Source organism: Zonotrichia albicollis, chromosome 7 (assembly GCF_047830755.1).
Source record: "Zonotrichia albicollis isolate bZonAlb1 chromosome 7, bZonAlb1.hap1, whole genome shotgun sequence".
Lineage (NCBI taxonomy): Eukaryota > Metazoa > Chordata > Aves > Passeriformes > Passerellidae > Zonotrichia > Zonotrichia albicollis.
The window spans coordinates 17,518,037-17,537,841 of NC_133825.1; the positions used below are offsets into that span (position 1 = coordinate 17,518,037).

Here is a 19,805-nt window from a genome sequence, read left to right on the forward strand (position 1 = left end):
GCAGCCCTGCAGCTGCATAAACAGCCCTTGCAGTGGCTCAGAGCCCCCAGTGCACGGAGAGGAGCTTCCTGAGCAGCCCGTGGTGGGCGGCCCGCGTGCCAGTGCCGGCGTCGCTCCTCAGGCACACGGCAGCTGGAGGTGCTGATCGCAGCTGTGGGCTCTCTGCCGTGCAGGGCTGAGGAGTTTGGTGATCTGGGAGCTCTGGGCCTGCCTGCTGGCTGCGCTTGGAGATGTTCACAGAAGCTTTTATCGCTTCTCTGTTGACTGTTTATATGGAAAGGGGATCTAGCTCATGTCCTGTGCAGCACCACCTCTGTCTCACCCCAGAAGAGCCTGCTGTAAGGAGAGGAGGAGCCCCCAATACGTGTGATTTGTACTTTGGTTGTTTGTGGAGCTCTTTGGAGTTCACCACCAAGAGCTGGCCCATGTGGGGGCAAGCAGGCCTGGTTGCATGTGGTTGCCCCAAACTGGCTGGGCCTGCAAGAGACGTGTGACTACATGCAGTGGTGGTGTGGTGACTCTGCTGCAGTTCAGGTGGCTTTTGTAAAGGGTCCCATGCAGCCTGGTCAACTTGTGGGTTTGTTCCCTTGGCTTGCTGGGTTGTCAGCATGCCTGCCTGGGACAGAGCAGCTCTGCCAGAGCTTTGGCCAGGACTGAGCTCACTGCACTGCTGATGTTGGAGTTGTTGAGAGTAGAGGCTCAAGTATCTCCATCCTCTTTTATCCATCCACTCTTTCCTCTAATATGCATTAATTTACTACTTGTATTAAGGACTGAGCCACTTGAGAACCTCTGCTCCACCTTGTCATTTATCACTGTGACAGAATACGACCAAAGCATTTTGCTGAAGCTTTATTCGGCTTCGTAAAACCCCCTATGCTTTGCAACAGCTAATCCAGCAGCATGTCCTCCCTTCCTGCTGTCTTTGGGACATCTTTCCTCCTCCTCCTTGTCCTCCTCCAGCCCATGCAAGATGATGTTGCTTTTGGAAATGACTCTGTCTGAGGGCTTTGCTTTCTCCTGGGTCACACAGACGATCCCGGCATTTGAAGCCCAGTCCCTGGATGGTGTCTCCCGATTGACTTATTGCAGCCAAGGCTGTGTCCCTGCAGCTCACTGATGAGTGTTTACACAAGCCTGTGCAGTCCCCTTCCCATAACCATTAATTTTATAGGGGGCACATAGCAGAGATGGGCCTCCACTGTTCCTCCTGCCTTTGATCTGTGTGGGGTGTGTGGCCTAGAGCTCCGGCCTTGCTGATTTACTCCACTCTGTGGATGGAGCTTCTGCAGCAAACAAGAGCTTGTGTTTGCTCTCAGTGGTATGGCAATGCCATTACAGGCTGTGCTGAGTGGTGGTGTTTGGGCTGGAAGGGCAGCCATGGCTCAGGGTTTGCATGTCCTTAAGTTTTTCTTTTAATATCAGCTCAGCAGTTTGGTTCGTGCAATCCATGAGAGCCCCAAGTCCATGCAGACAGGTAGGTGGGTTATTAAGGGTCTGAAGTGCTGCTAATGGAAATAAAGTCCGTGTATTGGCAAGCTATAAGCATTGACCTTGTGTCAGGGCACTCAGTCTGAAACAAAATCTCTCCAAAACAGTTCTCTCACAGAATGTTATTGTGATCCAAGCCAGACTCAGAAAACTCTCTCTTCTTTTCTTCCTTTCTTTTCTCCCAGTCTGGCATAAATTAGGATTCCGGCATCAGTGTGACCTTGCCCTCCTAAATGAGCTGTCTGATCAGAAACCCTTTTGTTGTTTAGAATTGGTGTAGCAAGTGGGACAGCGACCTCAGCATCAGCACCAGGCCAGCCAAATCTGGATTGCCCCTGAGCTCCTGTCCTAAATTTGATTGGAGTTGTTTTGAGTTGTGGAGTGTTGACTTTAGCTCTGTCAGCCATCATGAAGGTGGTTGTAATTCTTTGTATTTTAACCAAAAGTTACTTTATCTAGAGGTAACCTCTTCTGATGAACTGCAATGAAAGCCGTGTCTAACAGTGGCATCTGACAGGGCAGTTTCAGGTCACCAAACCTGGTATGAGAGAGGCACACTAAGAGAGATTTCCAATGTGGAAAGTGTTTGTTCATGCAGGGTCTCAGTTTCTTTAGTGGCCTTTGAGCCAGGGGCATTTTCAGGGTGAGGATTGTTCTGCAGGTGCTGGCGGTGACATCCGCCTGCCGTGCAAGGAGGAGGCTGCTGCTGCTGCTATCTGTCAGCTCGCCTGTTTTACTGCTTAGCCTCGCTTCTTGGCACTCTGTGCGAGGGAAAAACACAATGTCCATAAAGTATGGAAAATGTAGAAACCCCTGACAGTTGTATGGTGTGTCTTGCTTCTCCCACAGAGAGGAAACCACAAAATAGTGAGTCCGGGGGTTTCTTTCCACACACACACAATATCTGTCAGGATTTTGAGGAATTTTCTGGGAGCTGATGAAAGAAATGTGCTGTTTAAGCCCTGATATATATTGTACAACCATTCTGTATGCAGTGCTCTACACTGGCAGGTTCCAAAAAAGATTTCCAAAATAAAAGAAACCCAAAGGATTTGAGGGAATTTCTTCCGAGAGGGCAGGTTGGCTTTGAGGGGATGAGAGGCGGAAGAAAAGGGGAAAATTTGCTTGTATTAAAGAGAAAAGGTACCTGATATCTTTAATAGCTGTAGTTTCCTCATTAATCTTTTCACACCTTCACAAGATCACTGATTCTGGTGGGAAATGGGTAGGAATTGTAGCAGCAAAGGAGCTCTTGCCTCCTCACTTTCAACTTTCTCAGCCCCCATGGGTGGGCAGCATGTGAGGGGGAATCATATAAATAACGAGTTCTCCACTCTCATGTGTGCTGGAGGACCAAAACTGAGTTGGACAGTGTCAAGAGCCTGACTTGCATGGCCTTCTCAAGACAGGGCTCTGACAGGGCTGTCAGAGGCTGCCCTGCACTCGTGGTGGTTAGTGTGGGGATACCTTAATGAACAAGCAGGGAGCTGGTGAAAGTGCATCAGCAAATGGGAGCAGCCTGAGGACAAAGCCCAAAAGATGGTGCAATGTTTTTTTCTAGCTCTTCTTGTTAGGATTTATGACATTAAAAAATTAATTATTGTTTATTTTTCTTCTCTCTTCCAGGTCCACCTGTAAGTACCAAACTTCTGTGGTTTTAGAAGCTTTGACATGGAGTCTGGGGGCATGAACTTGCAGCCTCCTGTCTGTGGTGTGGCAAACACCTTTGCAGTCCTGGCGTATCCCAAACAGCAAGTACTGGGGGAGCTCAGGGCTAGGTTGGGGTGGGATTGCTGCTGGCTGCAGCTCAGCAGGGACAGGGACAGGGACAGGGCAGATGCACGTGGTGCAGGGATCTGTGTGTTAGCAGCTGGCCCCTGGGGGAACCGGCTGTGTGCGCCTCACATGCATGGGATGCCACGTGCTGAGCAAGATGGGTTTGCAGAGAAGGGAAAGACAGATCACAAACACATGGCAGGAGCTGAGCTGAGCTGCAGGGACTCGTTCCCTGCTACTCACCCGGGCTGGCTGAGCTGCTGGGCCTTCAAGTGTAGCTGTGCAACGATCAATTTCAGAGGAAAAATTGTGTTGACAGCTTCCTTTTCAAATGTTAGCTAATGTAAAACCTCAGCACAGACAATTTAGGCTTCAGGAAAATAGCTAGGTTATTGCAGAAATTTTCTTGCTGCTATTACCAGACCCACAGTGAACCAGAAGCAGCAGCACAAGGACTGAAGCCATGTATTGATATCTCTCAGGATTATAAAGAAACACTGCATTGTCTCATAGCAGGGTCCTTCCAGAGGAAATGGTTTATATTCCTGTACAATAGAGGGACTATTCAGGGTTTCTGTGGAGGAACATGAGAAGTTACACATACGGTAGTCATCTTTTGTCTGTTCACACAAAAATGTCTTAAACAGTTTGCAGATGACGTCCTCAGTAGTAGTTGCTGCACAACCTATTTTCTTTGCCCTTTCATCAGACTCAACTCCCACAGATATACGAGCACAGACCTATTTAATGACAGCAATCTTCCAAAAAGTTGCACCTTCTAGGCCAAAAGGTCTGAAAGGATTTCACAGCTGGAAGGGCTGATCCACACAGAACTTCAGTGATAGCTCATCCCAGGGGCTTTCAGGACTGGCTGTTTCAGCATTAGCTGTGGCTTTTTGGGAGGAGAGCACACCTCTGCAGGCAACTCCAGACTGGAGTCCCTCCATGGCAGTCCCTGCCATCCAGCCTGGGCAGCCCATGTGGTGGGCACAAAATTGGCAGTGGTGTTGGCATTTCTGTTGTGAGAAATTAGAGAAAAATCACCAGATCAACACAGATGTCTTCTAGAGTGCAGTCAGTACCTTTGTGGGGTGAGGAAGACGCACACTCCAGGCTTCCTCTGCAGCAATAAGGGTGGAAACCTAATATTGTAATGAGAGATTGAAGCCTGGCAGAAGCGCATGGGACCACCAGAGGAGTGCTGACATTATATGCTACTGTATCCTGGCTTACTGCGACCCCTGAACCTGTCTCTGCAAGCAGACTTCTAGGACAGGCTGTGAGAATGCTACAGCCAATGGAAATAACAAGAGAAGAGGAAGTTGGGCAGACTGAGTGCTCTCAGCCAAAGTGGAATTTGTCTTGGACTAGTAGGACCCTCATCTCATTCAGGACCTCTTGGGTTTCTGATCAGCTGGCAGGTGAAATCACTGTGCTCTTTTGCTCAGCCACTGTGAGCAAAAGTTCACCTCTGGAAAGCCAAGTGAGTTCTACACGTCACCATAGGAAGTATTCCCCCACCCCTGTGTATTTCTCCTGATGGAAATGGAAATGGTTTTATGAGCAGCAACCTGAGCTCCTTCCTGGCTGGTTGTCATACACATTGTTCTGGATAGTGACCCCAAAGCCATGACCACCCCACATCTCTCTCCCATTTTCATTTCCCAGCTTGCAGAAGAGACAACACACTGTGTGACAGGGCTTAGCTCCCAGTGCAGGTGTTGGCTTGGGTGGGGAAAGGGGCAGAAATTCTTGTTAGAAATGTACTGAGCCCTGCTTGCAGCCTAGGACAACAAGGACAAGAGCCAGGGAAATGGATGAGCAGCAAAAGGGAACTTCATGTTTTTCTCTTGCCCAATGAACACTTCCACCCTTATTCCTGAAGTCGGTGAGGGCTTTGGTGAAGACAAGGGCAACCCGCAGTCATGTAAGATATTTGATGAGATTGGGACTAAAAGGGGTGAAGGAAGGAAGTGATGAAATCCTGCAATAGTCCTTTTGCTGTCTGGACCACATCCGAAGCAAATGATCCTCTCACGGACTTTTTCTCTCCCATTTCTGATCATGCAACATTTCTGTGGCAACTGCAGCAATTCCATACATGAAAAAGTAATATTTAGCAGATGGAAACTAAGGAAGAAAGTCAAAGCCCTGTAATTAGCTCGTTCTCCGTGGACTTGCAGATACCTTCAGAGCTCGTGCGGAGAGCTGTGGGTAGAGTCGTGCCAAAAGGAGGGAGAACTTCACAAGCAGTAGATTAGGAAACCGAAGCAATCAGAGCTGATGGTCAAGGAGCTGGGGAGAGTTTTTTTAACCATTCTGTTTCCTAAACACTTCCATGTGATTCCATATCTTTATCAAGCCCTCCTTTTGGAGTTTGAGGCTGGCTTTTGCTGTTTCAGTGTATTTTGTTCCAGGGCCTCACAGAAAGGCCACAGCTCCTGGTAAATACTTCATGATTTCTGTTTCATCCCCTCATTCTTTCTGTCTGACAGTACTTTGATCAGGAGGCCCCCAGTATTCCTAAGGTGGTAGAAAGTAGACTTGCATAAAAAATGGGACATGGAATAGAATATTGCAAACAGGACATGGCCCATACAGAGTAGGGACCACAGGAGCTCTGTAGGTTCAAACTTAAAGGGTAGCATGATCCTCGTGAACCCTCCTATGTGTGGGAGACACTACTTCTGAAGATGTCTTTGAGGGTCTGGTTGGAGAGGCAAAGTGTTCAGTGTTCTCACTGATGGGATTTGCTAGTTGCAGTAGGATTTAGAAGGCCTAAGTCACCTTGGGACAAATGCAAAAATCCATAATAACAGTATCTGCGTCTGGGTTAGTCATGGCTGAGGAAGGAGCTTTGGAATTACAGCAGTGTGATTTTCTGGTGATGGTTCCCTCTTCCCCAGGCTGTGGCTCACCTGGAGCCTGCACGAGCCATACCAGGCAGTTTCTCAGTGCAGGAAATGCAAACTGTGCTGCTGGCTCTCCCCTGGCTCCGGACAGGGGCTGCTGCTTGCCTTTCATGCTCTTTTAACTCTGAGTGGGAGCTTCAGGCAGCTTTTCATGACTTTGTAACCAACCTACACGGTATCATCCACCCCCAAGTGCTCTTTCCTGGCTGCCTGTCACAGGCAACCTTTCCTTATAAACATCTGGCATTTATTTGCTGTCCTGGAGGGAGCTCCCCCTGTGCTGTAGCCACATTCCAGACACGGTGCCGTCATGTACCACTCCAGGTGCTCACAGGGGACTTGACCCAGCTCAGCCCCGACCCGTGGCCCTTCCTGCTCCAGCACCAGCCACAGCAGAGACAGAAGGGCAAATTCAGCTTTTACCTCAAAAGCCACCAGGGAAATCAGCCTGGGCTCGGCTCTGGAGGAAAGCAGCATTTAAGGGACTAAAAGCAGAGGAAAGCTCAGTATTTTGTTTTCCAGCAGCCACAAAGTGATGCCAGGGCCAGATGCTGACACCAGGAGCTGCACTCACTGCTGGCACAGTGATAGGCAAATATTAGCAGGACTGAGAACACACCTAAAACCCTAGAAGAAAGCAGTTTTCCATAATATATCCTCAACAAAACTTGAAATCAAGCAGCTGTTCAGGGTTTCATGTATCTGAAAGAGGTGCTTTTGCAAAGTGTACACAGCTCTTCAGTTTTTCACAACATAAGCTGCATTGGAAAGGAAGCCCCCCATACCAAACAGCCCCCCCAGCTCTGCAGAGGGAAATGGCTGAGCTTCCACCAGGGAATGGTTTGGTCCCAAGCAATGATGTTTGAGTTTGGGATACACAGCCTTTGTGTACACCCAGAAGGACAAACAGAGCTAAGTGCCTTCCCCTCCCAGAGATCTCAGATTGTGTTCACACGCGCTGGGACTGAACGTGTGGGGAGGCATCGAGAGGTGCCACCCGTGGGGCTGGTGTCTCCAGCTGCAGAAACCAGAAAACCAGGTTTATGTCTACAGACACAGCCAGCCAGGGGCAGGAACGTTCTGTTTTGCATAAGGAAACCCCAAACATCGCTGGAAACAGAACTGAGGGATTATTATCACGTCATTTTTGCAAAATATAGAGTAAAAGCTACACGACTGCTGAAGCCATAATCATCAAGATCCTTTAGCAATGAGCTGCTGTCTTCCAGATCTGCACAGCCTTCAGTTTTGGTGACCAGGAATGCAGAGGGGGTAATTTTTTTTTTGTTTTTGTTTTTTTTTGGTAATTGCACAGTCCAATTTAGCTGTAAGAGGCAGCCAACTGCCTTGTAGGTAAGTGGGTGAAGAAAATTGTCACTGGTGCTATGTTCATGTGTTTACGAGGCTCTGTCCACTGTCACCTGACCCTAAGTCATTCCCAAAACCATGGCTAGGATCACTCACATGCTGACAATGCACTGGGAAGTATCTCAGAGGAGTAGAGGACACTGAAAACAGCTGCTCATATGTCTTCTTCCAGACATGCTTTTTCCTGTGTCAGCTTGTGTTCTCACATTTTTCTCTTGCTTCTGGACAGGACAGTATTTTTAAGCCTAAAAGAATTGTGTTTTAAAGTGATAACTCTATAAATAAATAGCTAACACCCAGATGACTTTGGTCAAGAAAGAGAAAAATGTGACACTTAGCCACTGCAGGAAGCCAGTTCCCAGGACCTGGATTTTATGAGGTGCTGGAAATAGGGATAGTACTTTGTCTGACTGGAGACTCCTGTTCTCCTTTTGCTGCCTAAGTTGCTGTATGTAATTTCTGTTGTGAGATATGTGGGTTTGTCATATGTGGAAATGAACTGGTGCCCCACACATTCTAAAGACAGGTTTGGGCACACGCACACACATTTTACTGTTTAACCTTCTCCCTCTCAAAATCCCTGGGCACTTGCAGCATGGTGTGAAGCTGCTGCTGTGGCTTTGTTCAGTTGTGCTGTTTTATAGTCTTGCTTTTGACCAGTTACCAATTCCCTCTGATTTTTGCTTTAATTGCCAGGGGGACAAAGGTGCGATGGGAATCCCTGGGCGGCCGGTGAGTCAAACCCTCTCTTCTGTGCCTTATCCTTCCCATTCTCTTCCAGCCCCCAGGATTTGGGGGTGGCTTTCAGGATAATCCTTGTCAGTTTGAGCAAAACTACTCTCCCTGAGCCCCACACCTGAGGGGCTCCCCTGCTCTCAGCAGGGTGACCAGCCCTGCAAGCCACATACATGCTGGGGGGGTGTTTCCATTTCACCTGCTGTCCTATCCAGGCCCTGCTCTGGTTCAGCATCCCCTGTTTGGGTGTCTCCTGCTGCCACCTGGTGCGCCAGCTGGGCTTGCTAACCCTGGGTTTCCTAACACGCACCCCTGCTTGCCACTGGCAGCTGCCCTGAGCCAAGGGGGCCGTGCCCTGCCTGGCTGAGTGCTGGATTGTGGAGCTGCTCCTTGCTCAGGCATCCCTTGGTGAGGATGGGGAAGGGGACTGGGGCAGGAGTGAGGTCACCCTGCTGGTGCCAGCCCCATAGCCAGGGTTGTGGGGGGCAGAGCGTGCCTTTGCCGCTGACGCCTGTGTTTGTGTCTCTCCTTTCTCTCTCTCTTCCCTGCACCCTCTTGCATGTGGCTGTGACGGCTGCCACTGACCCAGGGACTAAAGGGGCAATCTGGAGAGAAGGTGAGTCAGCTCCCTGTAGCCTCTAGCACTCCCAAACTGTCCTTCTAGGGCCAGCCCAGCTCCCCTGTCGCAGTCATGGCCACTGCAGCCAGCCTTGGGCTGCCCCATCTTCCGTGTCAGTGCAAGTATATTTCCCAAATTCCTTCCAGGCCACTCAGCCTCCAAGGATGCTGTGTTTCTTGTTTATGACAATTTACTAACAGCCTAAGAGCCAGTGGGCACATGCAGGCCTTCCTTCAAGGCTTCCTGGATTTTAACCATTGACTTTCTCCCCCTGCGGCAGCTCTGCTTGCCCCAGCCAACCTGCAGCTCCCCTCTGCCTCCCAGGTTAGCCTGATCCCTGGTGCAGGTGGGAGCAAGGAGTAAAAGTGGCATGGCACACTCCTATCTCTGACATGGTGGGCTCTCTTCCTCCTGAGGAAAGCTGATGGTCTGTGGGACACCATCTCACAGACTGTGCTGTGCAGTGAGTTGAGATTTGTACCCGCAAAGGAGTGCTGGTTTACAAAGTGATCCTGCTGCTGGCATTTCAGTGTTAGTGTATTTTCCCCAGAGCTGTGAGTACCTCCCACTGGGAGAGCAGAGAAATGGAGGTGTTTGGGATTTGTGAAAAACTGAATAACAATGTGTAGAAATTAGGGAAGGTATGGATATTTACCTGACAAGGAAGGTCATCTATGCAGTACCATACCAGACCCATTTGCTCCTATTCATAATAGAGAGAAAAACACAACAAGGAAGGGGAAAGCAGGATAGAGGTTCTTCATCCTTGTGTTCACTGTTTGCTCATTGAAGCCAACCAACATCAAACAGACAAGAATTTCCCACCTGAAGCCATTCTGCTTTTTTCTCTGCATATCGTTGCATTTGTTTCTGGCCAAAGTTTCCATGAAGGGACAGCAGATAGATACAAACAAACAATGGAATAAAATCCCTCCTAATTGCCCCTGCTGCCCCAAAGGCCTCCCTGAGAGCGCTCAGTCTCTGGCAGTCCATGGCTTTGTTTTTCAGAGTGCTTTGCTTTCTTGCAGGCTGCTTGGTTTATGGGATGCTCTGTCCCAAAGCTCCTCAGCCCTGGGCACTTCTGGAGCTGCCTCTCAGGAATACATCATGTTTCCAAAGGGAGTGACATGTCCTGCCCATCACACGCTGTGGGTGGCTGGGAGTTGGAGAGGCAGCTGTTTCCTTTTCCAGCAAGCACTTTGCTTTGTTTTCATCCACATCTCTATTGAGTTTGAGAAGTACACAAGCAAGGCATTTCTGGAGTAACCAAATGAGCTGCCTGCAGCTCCCCTTTCCCTGGAGCCCAGCACATCCCTCTTTTTCTTTCTTCTGCAGGACACAACCCTCCTGGAACTCACAGGAAGGAAACAGAAAGGATTTCAGGCCATCTTTCACACTTGCAATGGGGCAGAACATCTGTTTTGCCAGAAAGTGTTTTATGTGTTTATACTTCTCCTTGCTGCGCAGCTTCCATTTTCTGGCACATCTGAGCAGCTCTCAAGAACATCTTTTTTCCCAAAGTGTCAGGCAGGAGCTGGGGGAGGCCAGAACAGCAGCTGCCCCATGAGCCCTGAAGATCTCACACCTAAGGCACCCGCATTTAACCCCACTCTTGACAGGAATATAGTTGTCTTTGTCTTTCCTCTCCTGTTTTCAGCCCTTTCCTCTGCTTTGTCTCTCTGCAGGGTGCTCCAGGAGAAGCTGGCATGTCCATCATTGGGCCCCGTGGCCCACCCGTAAGTGACTTTTCTCTCTATTTTTGCCTGATTCAGGATGTGGGCAAGTTACTGGGAAAGCCTTAGGAGGGGCATTAAGACTCAGCATCAGCTGGAAAGAGCAAAAACCCTGTATAATGTGGTTCCCATGCTGAGCCAGCCTTGGTTTTATACTGCTATTATATACTATATATAATGAAATTATAGCTCATGTTCCAGGACAAATGAGGAAGCCTTCCCTTGGCAAGGAAACCAGAGTCCTGCATTTAAAAGGAAGAAGTGTATTTCCTTTGTGCAACAGGGCTGATATCACTTTTGGAGAAAATTTGCCCTTTGCCTGGCTGATTCCAGCCTTTGGTTTAATCAGCAGGCAACAAGCCTCCTGATTTTACTGACAGGCAGGATCAGAGCTAAGCCGATGACTAGGGAGCTCACAAAGACAAAGCGTGGTTCAGAGATCCTTGTCATGTACCCAAAATCCTGGAAGCTCTTTGTCAGCATGGTCACTGCTTATCTGGCTGAGAAAAGGCAGAATTTTGCTCCACTTCCAGTAAAAGTGTCTCTACAGGGTGCAAGGAGTCAGCCAGACAAAACTTTTTGCGAGGACGGGGTCATAAAAAAACGCCAAGGTGAAGGGTCGGAGTGTTTGTGTGCCCTAAATGCTGGATGCTTCTTGCACTGTGGCTCAGCCATCAGGCCTCTGCTTTTGTGTGGGTGCAGCCAGAGCTCTCCACTCCATCCCTGCACAGCCTCCACTGGAGATTTCCATGAAAAAGGACCTGGAGATTCAATTCTCTCCCTCCCAGTGGGCGCTTCCGATTTTGATTAACCTGTGGAGAGCACCGTCCTTGACCTGCAGAGAGGATGGGCTGCTGGCAGCCTTTGTTTCACAGCGAGGTCAAGTGAGACAGACCCAGGCAGTGCAAACACTTGGCTACATCTGGCTTTCCAATTAGCTTCCCAAAAGCCCCATGACAAGTGTTTCTAATGAAAACCAGCTTTGCTGGTCCCCAGGCCCACCTGCCGGGGATGCTGCAGTTTGGGAAGCGACAGAACCAAAGCCCAGGACCCAAATGGGTCTCCCCAAGGGTTTTATGCCTGGCAGATGGTCCCTGGCCACGTGTCCAAGCAAAGAACAGGGGCTGGCAAGTCTCTCAAGCCAAGCTCTGTGCAAGACCACCCTGCTGCACAAACAGCAGATTTTGGAGGGTAAGTGCCCCGTTGTTTTTGCTGTTTCTCACAAGCTCTGGCTCTGAACAGGGTAATTATAGTAATCAGAGAGAAAAGCCATCAGGTCCTGTAAAGGAGACAGTTTTATTGAAGGACACATGCTTGGCCTGCAGGACAATTTTGTCTGCTTTGCTGCTGTTTGGGAAAGTGCAGAACACGTTGCATCTTTAAAGCAGCAGAAAAATTAGGTGGCAAAAGGTGTCTAAAATGGGGTTTTGCCTACACCAGTCAAAGCCCTGAGGTGCCAGGAGCAGCCCAGCTCCACACTTTCCCCCTGCAAAGCCTACTGTGAAGATGATCCCGTTTCCTGGGGAGCTGGTGATAGGTCAGAAGGATGGCTGAGCACTGAGGACAAACACGGAAACCCTGGCCAAGGGGCCACTGGGGAAGATGTGGGATGACAAATAGTTTCCAGATTTTTGTTTGGAGGTTGAAGTTTTTGCCGGAGCTCAGAGCTGCTCAGCTCCTGGCCAGAGAGGGCCAGCGCACCAATAGTGGCAGAAACAGACGGTCTCCATGATCTGGCAGCTCCCAGGATTACATACTTCATACAATCAACATTTTAAAAAGGAGACAAGGAAAACCAGCCACCCAACAAAAACAGTCTCTTGGAATGGCTCGCTGCTGAACTGTTGTCTTGGCGTGATACCGTGCAAATCATCCTGCTGTCCTCCAAGGGGAGAGAAGCAGCAGTCTGTAGTCTACAGAGGAAGCCAAATTGCACCATTTCCAGGTTTTCTCCCTAATTCTTTTTTTAGCACTTTTTGTCAGGGAGGTGTCCAACAGGGAACCAGAATTCTGGCTAGGATCTTCTTGCTTCTTGCCTTTTCAGAAGCCAGCAGTGGACAGATCCTTTAATTTATAGCCTATCTTCCCTCCTGGTCGCTGGCCAACAGGGCCAGGTGGTTTTGTGTGTATCTTGCAAAGCAAAGCTGACCAAGTTCAACTTTGCAGAACTAAAGAAATAGTGCAAATGTGATTAGGTCCTGCTAGCATTGTACAGCAAACCAGAACTCTTCAGTGCAGTGTGAGGGATTCTGTGTGGGGACATCCCTCAAACCCTGCAAAGAGGCTGTTTGGGCCCATCTCTGCAGGGGTAAACCCTCACTGAATCTCTCTGCAGACAGAGAGATACTCTGAGGTGTTACCTGAAGGAAGGTGAAGTTTTTTCCTATCTGTGCAACTCTGAGGTCTCCCAAAGGATTGTTATTGCTTCACTGTGGCAAACCTCAGCCTCACAGCCCAGGAGCCCCATTTCTTCCTTGCCCTTCCCTTCCCTCAGCGCCACATGGGATCACTCTAGCTTAAGGCAGAGACCCTGTTTATGCCCAGCTCTATCCTAGGAAACTCCAGCAGTCCACTGATGGTAGCTCAAATCGCTGAAGAAAGCATTTTTTCCCCCAAAATGAGAGAAGACATAAGGAAGCTGGGCGTTTTGGCATGCCAGCCCAGCTTTCAGGGCAGGCAGGGTGCCACAGTGGTCAGCTGATGAGCGTGGCACAGGATTTACCTCATCCGGCTGCTTCTGTCCACATGAGACTGCTGCAAGATCTGCTGAAGTCTGGGCCACATGGACCATATGCTTCCTGACCTTCTTCTTTTTTAAACAGATTGGAAAATCCTGAAATGAAGTGGTATCTTTCCTGGATACCAACAAAGCTACATAACTGTGACCTAGGATGTCACAAGACCCAAAAATTGAAGAACAACGAAAAATTAACAGCACATTTTCTCTTTTTTTGGTGTTTTTAAGTAGGGCATGAAGAAGCTGCCAAACACATCCCAAGCCAGTGTTTGCTGTACCTGATCCCAAACTGGTAGCCACAGCTAGCTAGCCAGGAAAGGGCAGGGGGAAAAATTGTGGTGCTCATGTTCCTCTCATCACACAGCCCAACTCTCCTTTTTGTCTTAGCTCTCAGAGGATAAAAATAAAAAAAAAAAGAAACAGAAGAGGGAAAAAATCACCTCCAGAATTATTTCTGAGCAAAATGAATGAGCTGAGATATAAGATGAGGGCTGGAGGAGGAGAGGGATGCTTGTATTTAGACACCAGTGACCTGCAAGGCTTGTCTTGCACAGAACAGCACCCTGCATTAAACATCTCGGGTTTATGGCAGCAAGAACTGCCATAAAATGAGCTCAGCCTCTGGAATATACTCCAAAAGCCTAACATATGGGCTAGGGACACCCATTTAATTAATGTAGAAACTTAAAGGAAACTGCCTGCAATCCAAACTGGAGCTGCTCCAGCCTTTTCTTGGCCCTGTACAAATTGGAGTGGGGATGAGAGATTTCCCCTCCTTCCCAAGACACTTTCCCCTTGGAGGGGAGTTGGGTATCTCTTCAGAGAGTTGTAGGATAATTGGTCAGAGGCTGGAGGAAAGGTTCTGTAGAGACGACTTAGGATCCATCAAAATTCATTTGAGTTCCTCTAAAGTGCTGTCTCTGTTTCATCCTTCCCAGGGACAGCCTGGAACAAGAGGTTTTCCTGGATTCCCGGTAAGTGCAGCTCTGAATTTATGAGGTACGGATGTGAGGTACTACTAGGAAGCCTCCTAAGTGCTTGCTGTAGCTCATCATTTCTTCCTGACACCAATGACCTGATCTGATATCACTGGAAAAAAACAGTTTCTTCTTCATTTGTTTTTCTGCTACTTTTTTTAAACAATACTTAGGGAGGAAAAAAAAAACAAACCTACTGAACCAAACCACACAACTCTGAAAGGAAATTAATTTTAAAAAATCCCCAAGTGTTAAAATAACAAAATTAAAGGCAGATCTGTTGAGTTAAAGAAAATCATCCTAAGAAATACCCCTATCCCAAACAAGGAAAACAACCCCTGTGGAGCCTGTTTCTCATCAAACAGTACCTTCAGCACGTGCTGAGCTGTGTGTCACCTCTTCCCCGAGACACTTTTATTATTCTATCACTTGCAGAAATTCCTCTTCCCCCAAAGGCGGGTGCCCTTTTAGATCAAAGTCCTGAGAAAACTACTGACGTTCAACTGGTTTACCCAACACTGTAAAATTTTAAATTCTGAGATTTATTTTTGCAAATGGCCTATGAATCCCTCCTTGTTTCTGTTCCTGTGTCCAGCATTGCAGGTCCCTGCTGAAGCAGTTTGAAATCTGGGCTGGTTCTCAGTGGGCCAGGGACCTGCCACGACTGGACAGGAGGGCAGGGAGTCACCTCACATCACTCCAGCCCATGCAGTCCTGTGGCACACAGTGCTTCCTGGGGCAGGTGGACAAGATGCTGGGGAAAGCCTTTCTCATCATTTTTCCTCTTTCATTTCAGGGCCCTATTGGCTTGGATGGCAAACCGGTAAGCAGAGAACTCCTCTGCAGGCTTCTGCCCTGCCCCAGTCCCACTGGGCTGGAACCTGGGTGTTACACCCTGTGTTTGAAGGGGATTGTTTTGCAATGCCATGCACATGCATGGATTAAAAGAAAATGAGGAGGTTGGCAGGCAGCAGGATGCCACAGATGCCTTGGGGGAGATGCAGGAGTCAGAAGATGCAGGAAGGCAGAGTATGGCCTGTTCCTTTCTAGGTAAATCTATAAACTAGCAGTTCATGAGTGCAGCAGTCTGGCTGCTGTGGGAAAAGCCTTAGCAGGCACTCCCACCAGAATCAGACAGGCAGAGCCGATCCCTGAGGTGTCAGCCCTCTGCCTTAGCCAACAGCTGCTGTACCAAAAAGCTGCAGTGGAGGAGAGAAGGATCCTAAAGACTCTGTGAGACCTCCATGCTGTCCTTAGAGATTTGCAGTAGAAACCCAAGTTCTTCCCATCCTTCAGAGCTGGGCACAAACGAGCTCCTTCTCCATGAACCCAGTGGGAATGAAACCCATAGCTCCATGTGGCAGCCATGCAGCCAGGCTCCCCACCACACTCCTCCAGTGCTGCAATGGAGAAGGAGCTGGTTGCTCACACCTGCAGTGGAGAAGGAGCTGGTTGCTCACACCTGCGGTGGAGAAGGAGCTGGTAGCTCACACCTGCAGTGGAGAAGGAGCTGGTTGCTCACACCTCTGCCTTCTGATGTCCTGGTTTTGCCACGAGGAACTTCACCCCCAAGAGAGATGTGGCAGCACCTTTCTTGTTCTGCTCTGGGGACACACACTTCACTCAGCAGAAGCTGCTAAATCAACATCACCTAGAGTCTGCAGTGGCCAAAGCTGATGTGTGTTTCCTCTCTTTTGCAGGGGCATCCTGGACAGAAGGGAGAGATGGTAAAAATCCATCTGTTTGTGTGTGGGTGATGGGTTGGTTTGCAATGATGTTGTGCCTCAGCTGGAAACAAGCTCAGGCGCAGGGTAGCAATCTTCCCTCAGCTGATGCACTAGCTGCATCCCTAATTCTGTAACTTCATAATAGCAGGGCTGGGATGCATGTCTGTAATTTTTGCATTATGGCTAGCACATTCGTCATGTCACAACAGCAACTCTCTAGTTAGGCATGGGATGTGTTTTCCTTGCACTTAGCAATTATGTTCTTTAAATATATTCTGGGAGCTGACATTTTTTGTGGTTGGCCTCATAGGACAAGTAAAAGTTGATGGAAAGATTTCTGAAAACCCATCTGGCAGCTTTCAACTTATCTAACAACAACCAAAAAAAGCATGTTTTTTGTATTAAATGTGGTTCCCCCCACCCCCCCCACAGCCTCTTGAAGCTCTGTTTCATATGTGCATCATACTAAAATGCTTTTGGTGGAAAATGATAGACTGTGCTTTATGGAAGCCCAAATGCTGTCTTGTTCCCCTTGACATCTCTGATAATGAAATCCCAAATATGAGTGTGTCAAGAGGGAGGCCCTGTAGTCACCTTCGCTCACTAAAGTGTTGAATGTTTTCTTCTGCTAATTCTGTAATTCTGCTTTTTGAGCCCGAGTGTCACTGTAGCCCTCTGGCAAGCACATGTTGGAGATCCCAGTCCCCCGTTGCACAATCCCAGCTCAGGCTTCAGTCCTGGCTGCCTCTGGTTCCATCCCAGAGCGTGGCTGAGGAGTTGCTGTCAGCTGAGGTCCTGGGAACAATAAGGGTGTGTTTTCCTCATGATTTTTCCCCCTCTCCTTTTAATTTTCCCCCCCTGTGGCGCAGCCAGAGCATGTGTGCATTTTTCACTCCTCCAGAGTAACAAAGGGAACCCGGATCTCTCTTGGGGAATTTTCTTCACAATTGTTTTTAAAAGCTCAGTTTTTCACCTACTCCATACTCTTTCTGTCACTGTAAATGGAAAGTCATCCCCTGTTAAATTCTGTGTTTCTTTAAAGGGTGCTGCAGGTCCCAGGGGACAGCCTGTAAGTATCTCTCCCCTGAATCCCTCTCCCCTTGCATTCTCTGAACTCCTTCATTTACTGAGGCCTTTTTGATGCCTTTTCTCTTACAGGGGCCCCCAGGACAAAAAGGAGAGAAGGTAATTTCAATGAGGGCGTTGTTAAAAGTGAGGAAGGGACTTGGTGCTGCTTGATGTGACTGTGAGTGAGGAGTACCGAGAGCAGAGGGCTCAGGGGATGGGACAGGAGGCAGGGTGCTTATCGGGTGCAAATTGGCATAGCTGCACTGAGTGATAGAGTCACAATGATTTACACTGTCTGGCTCTGACCCCGCGTGCCTATTTTGGTCGCCTCTGTTTGTGGTTTCAACTCTTTCCTTTTTAATCCCCTTCTTTCGCAGGGTCAGTGTGCAGAGTACCCGCACAGGGTAAGTCATTAGCGTTATTATCCTCTGTCCCGTGCCTTCCTGCATGTTAATCCTCCTTGGTTTGAGTGGCTTTTTGTCGGAGGTGGGGACTGTTCCATTAACAAGATGCGTCATCTGGGCCCCCGGGGCAGTGCTGGGCTGATGGATGCGTTTCGCAGAAAAGCAGCAGATAAGGTTTTCCAGGAGGGATGTTGGCTCCCCGGTCTGTGTTCCTGCCCACCAGAGCTGACCCCTGGGTAGCTGCTGTCAGTTCTGCTTCCTGGAGACCCTCCTGTGCTCTGTGCTGGAGAGGGAAGAACCACATCCTCAGCCCAAAGCCCAGTGAAACCTGGGGGTTCTGGAGGAGCAGAGGTCACCACTCATGCCTTGAGCTGCTGCACTGGCACCGTGCTGTCTTCCTTGAAGACCTGGGGAAAACTCTATCATCATTCCTCCCTTTTTCTTCTCCCTCTGCTGGTGTCATCCCTGCATAGAGACAAGGAGAATGCTCCCTGCCTGAGGGTGACCCTGGCCACGGTGGTCTGTCAGCTCCCCAGTGAGCTGGTCCCCATGCTGGTCCCCAAGGCTGGTGGAATATCTGCCTGAGTGGGAGGGTTGATGCCAGCAACTGTTTAATGAAAGCCAGGATGTTGCCCCACCTGCTCCTTCATCTTGGCCTGGCCAGCAAGTGCTGCAGCCAAGAGTGGAGAGAGAACATCATGGGGCTGGAGGGGATTTAACCAGTTCTAAAAACAACCAGAGTGCTGAAAATCCACTGGAAATGCATTGGAACGACATCATATGAAGTGGCTGGAACTTGTAATCTGGGTGTACAGGGAGACAAGCTTAAGAGCTTTCTGTTTATTTTTGATGGGCCTCTGGATAATCAGCTGGGCTCTGGGCCCTGGCCCGGAGGGAGCAGGGTTGGAGCAGCAGAGGCACTGCAGAGAGAGCTGGGCTGGCAGCAAGGGACGAGGGGCTGTGGGGAGGTGCCAGTCCATGCAGTAACAGCCGCTCAGCTGTGTTTATTTAGTGAGCAGCTCACTCGATTGTTATGTTAAAAACAAGCCAACAACACTGGTCACCCAGCAGTGTCCTGAGTTCCTGTTACAGCCCTTGGCTCTGAGTGTCCCCAGTGCTCAAGGTGAAAAGCAGTGGCAGGACCCAGAGCAGCACTGGGAAGGGAGCTGGTGCATCCCTGGGAATCACCTGGGCTCAGGCACACTGGTTTGGTGGGTCAGGGTTGTAGGGTGGCTGGTGAGCTGCAGGAAAAGGGTGGGTGCAAAGCCTCATTCTGGCAGCGTTCCCTTGCCTCTCATGGAGATTCTTTTGGTCTCATGAGGCACCAAGCTCAACATTATAAAAAGCCCATGAGTTGTTCATGGCTGAGACACGCTCACGGGAAGAGTGGCTGTCCTTATATCAACCCAAGGACAGGCTGTCCTGACCTGCAAGTTCATGGAGCCAGAGGCACAGACCAGCCAGCAGAAGGTGCAGTTCTCTTTCTTCCTCCCTGAATGAAAATGAGGATGGGCCTTGTTGCAAAAATGTGACACTGCTGACAGAACTGCAATTAATTCTTGCTTTTCTGTTTGATAAGGCTCTTTGTCAGATGTTCTGGGTGAGGAAGTGAAAACCAGCATCCTGACAAACCGGGGGTGTTGTTTCAGTTTTGTTTCATATTTGTTTTCTTAGGAAGGAAATACAAGGTTAGGATATGTGCCTTGGCTCTTGTAGATTCCTAATTTTTTGTCTGCATGAGTCTGTGTGGCCTGCACTGCTGTGAGGGATGAGCCCATGCATGGGTGCTGCCCATTCAGGGGGTGAGGGCCCCTCAGGCTGCTGCCAAGTGCGCTCAGGGAAACCATGAAAGCCATGCTGTCTGGCTCTCAGAAATGCTGTGTGTGTCTCTGACCCTGTTTGTCTGGTGTGTGTTCCCTGTCCCCAGGAGTACCTAAGTACCACCCTCGCAGCCCTGCGCTCTAACCAGATCCTTACGCTCAAGGTTTGTGGGTAGCACTCGCAGGGCATCCAGTTCTGATGCAAAGGTTGAGGGAACAGATCCAACATTGCACACAGGCTTCTGAAAAAACTTCCCATTGGAACACAGAGGGGGCACGGCAGGAGCTGGGTGGAAGTGCCTTCAGATTTCTTCTCACCTGAATCCATTGCAGGGTCTTGTCTTGCCTGTTTTCAGGACTGGTTCTCCCCATTTTCCTCCTTATCCTTTCCAGCATCCTCCCTCAGCTCCCCTGTAAGCTGTGTGATATTTCAGATAC

The 19,805-nt window shown here is 49.2% G+C and overlaps 1 protein-coding gene across 1 annotated transcript in view; it reads left to right on the forward strand.

Moving 5' to 3' along the window:
- COL13A1 (collagen type XIII alpha 1 chain) overlaps positions 1-19,805 on the forward strand; it is a 93,616-nt gene that overhangs the window by 25,097 nt on the left and 48,714 nt on the right. Inside the window, exons 3-12 of the mRNA XM_074544453.1 lie at positions 3,118-3,125; positions 8,244-8,279; positions 8,872-8,898; positions 10,587-10,637; positions 14,310-14,345; positions 15,145-15,171; positions 16,049-16,075; positions 17,118-17,144; positions 17,234-17,260; positions 17,521-17,547. Of these exons, the coding sequence (XP_074400554.1) occupies positions 3,118-3,125; positions 8,244-8,279; positions 8,872-8,898; positions 10,587-10,637; positions 14,310-14,345; positions 15,145-15,171; positions 16,049-16,075; positions 17,118-17,144; positions 17,234-17,260; positions 17,521-17,547 (293 nt within the window). The remainder of the gene's footprint in view (positions 1-3,117; positions 3,126-8,243; positions 8,280-8,871; positions 8,899-10,586; positions 10,638-14,309; positions 14,346-15,144; positions 15,172-16,048; positions 16,076-17,117; positions 17,145-17,233; positions 17,261-17,520; positions 17,548-19,805) is intronic.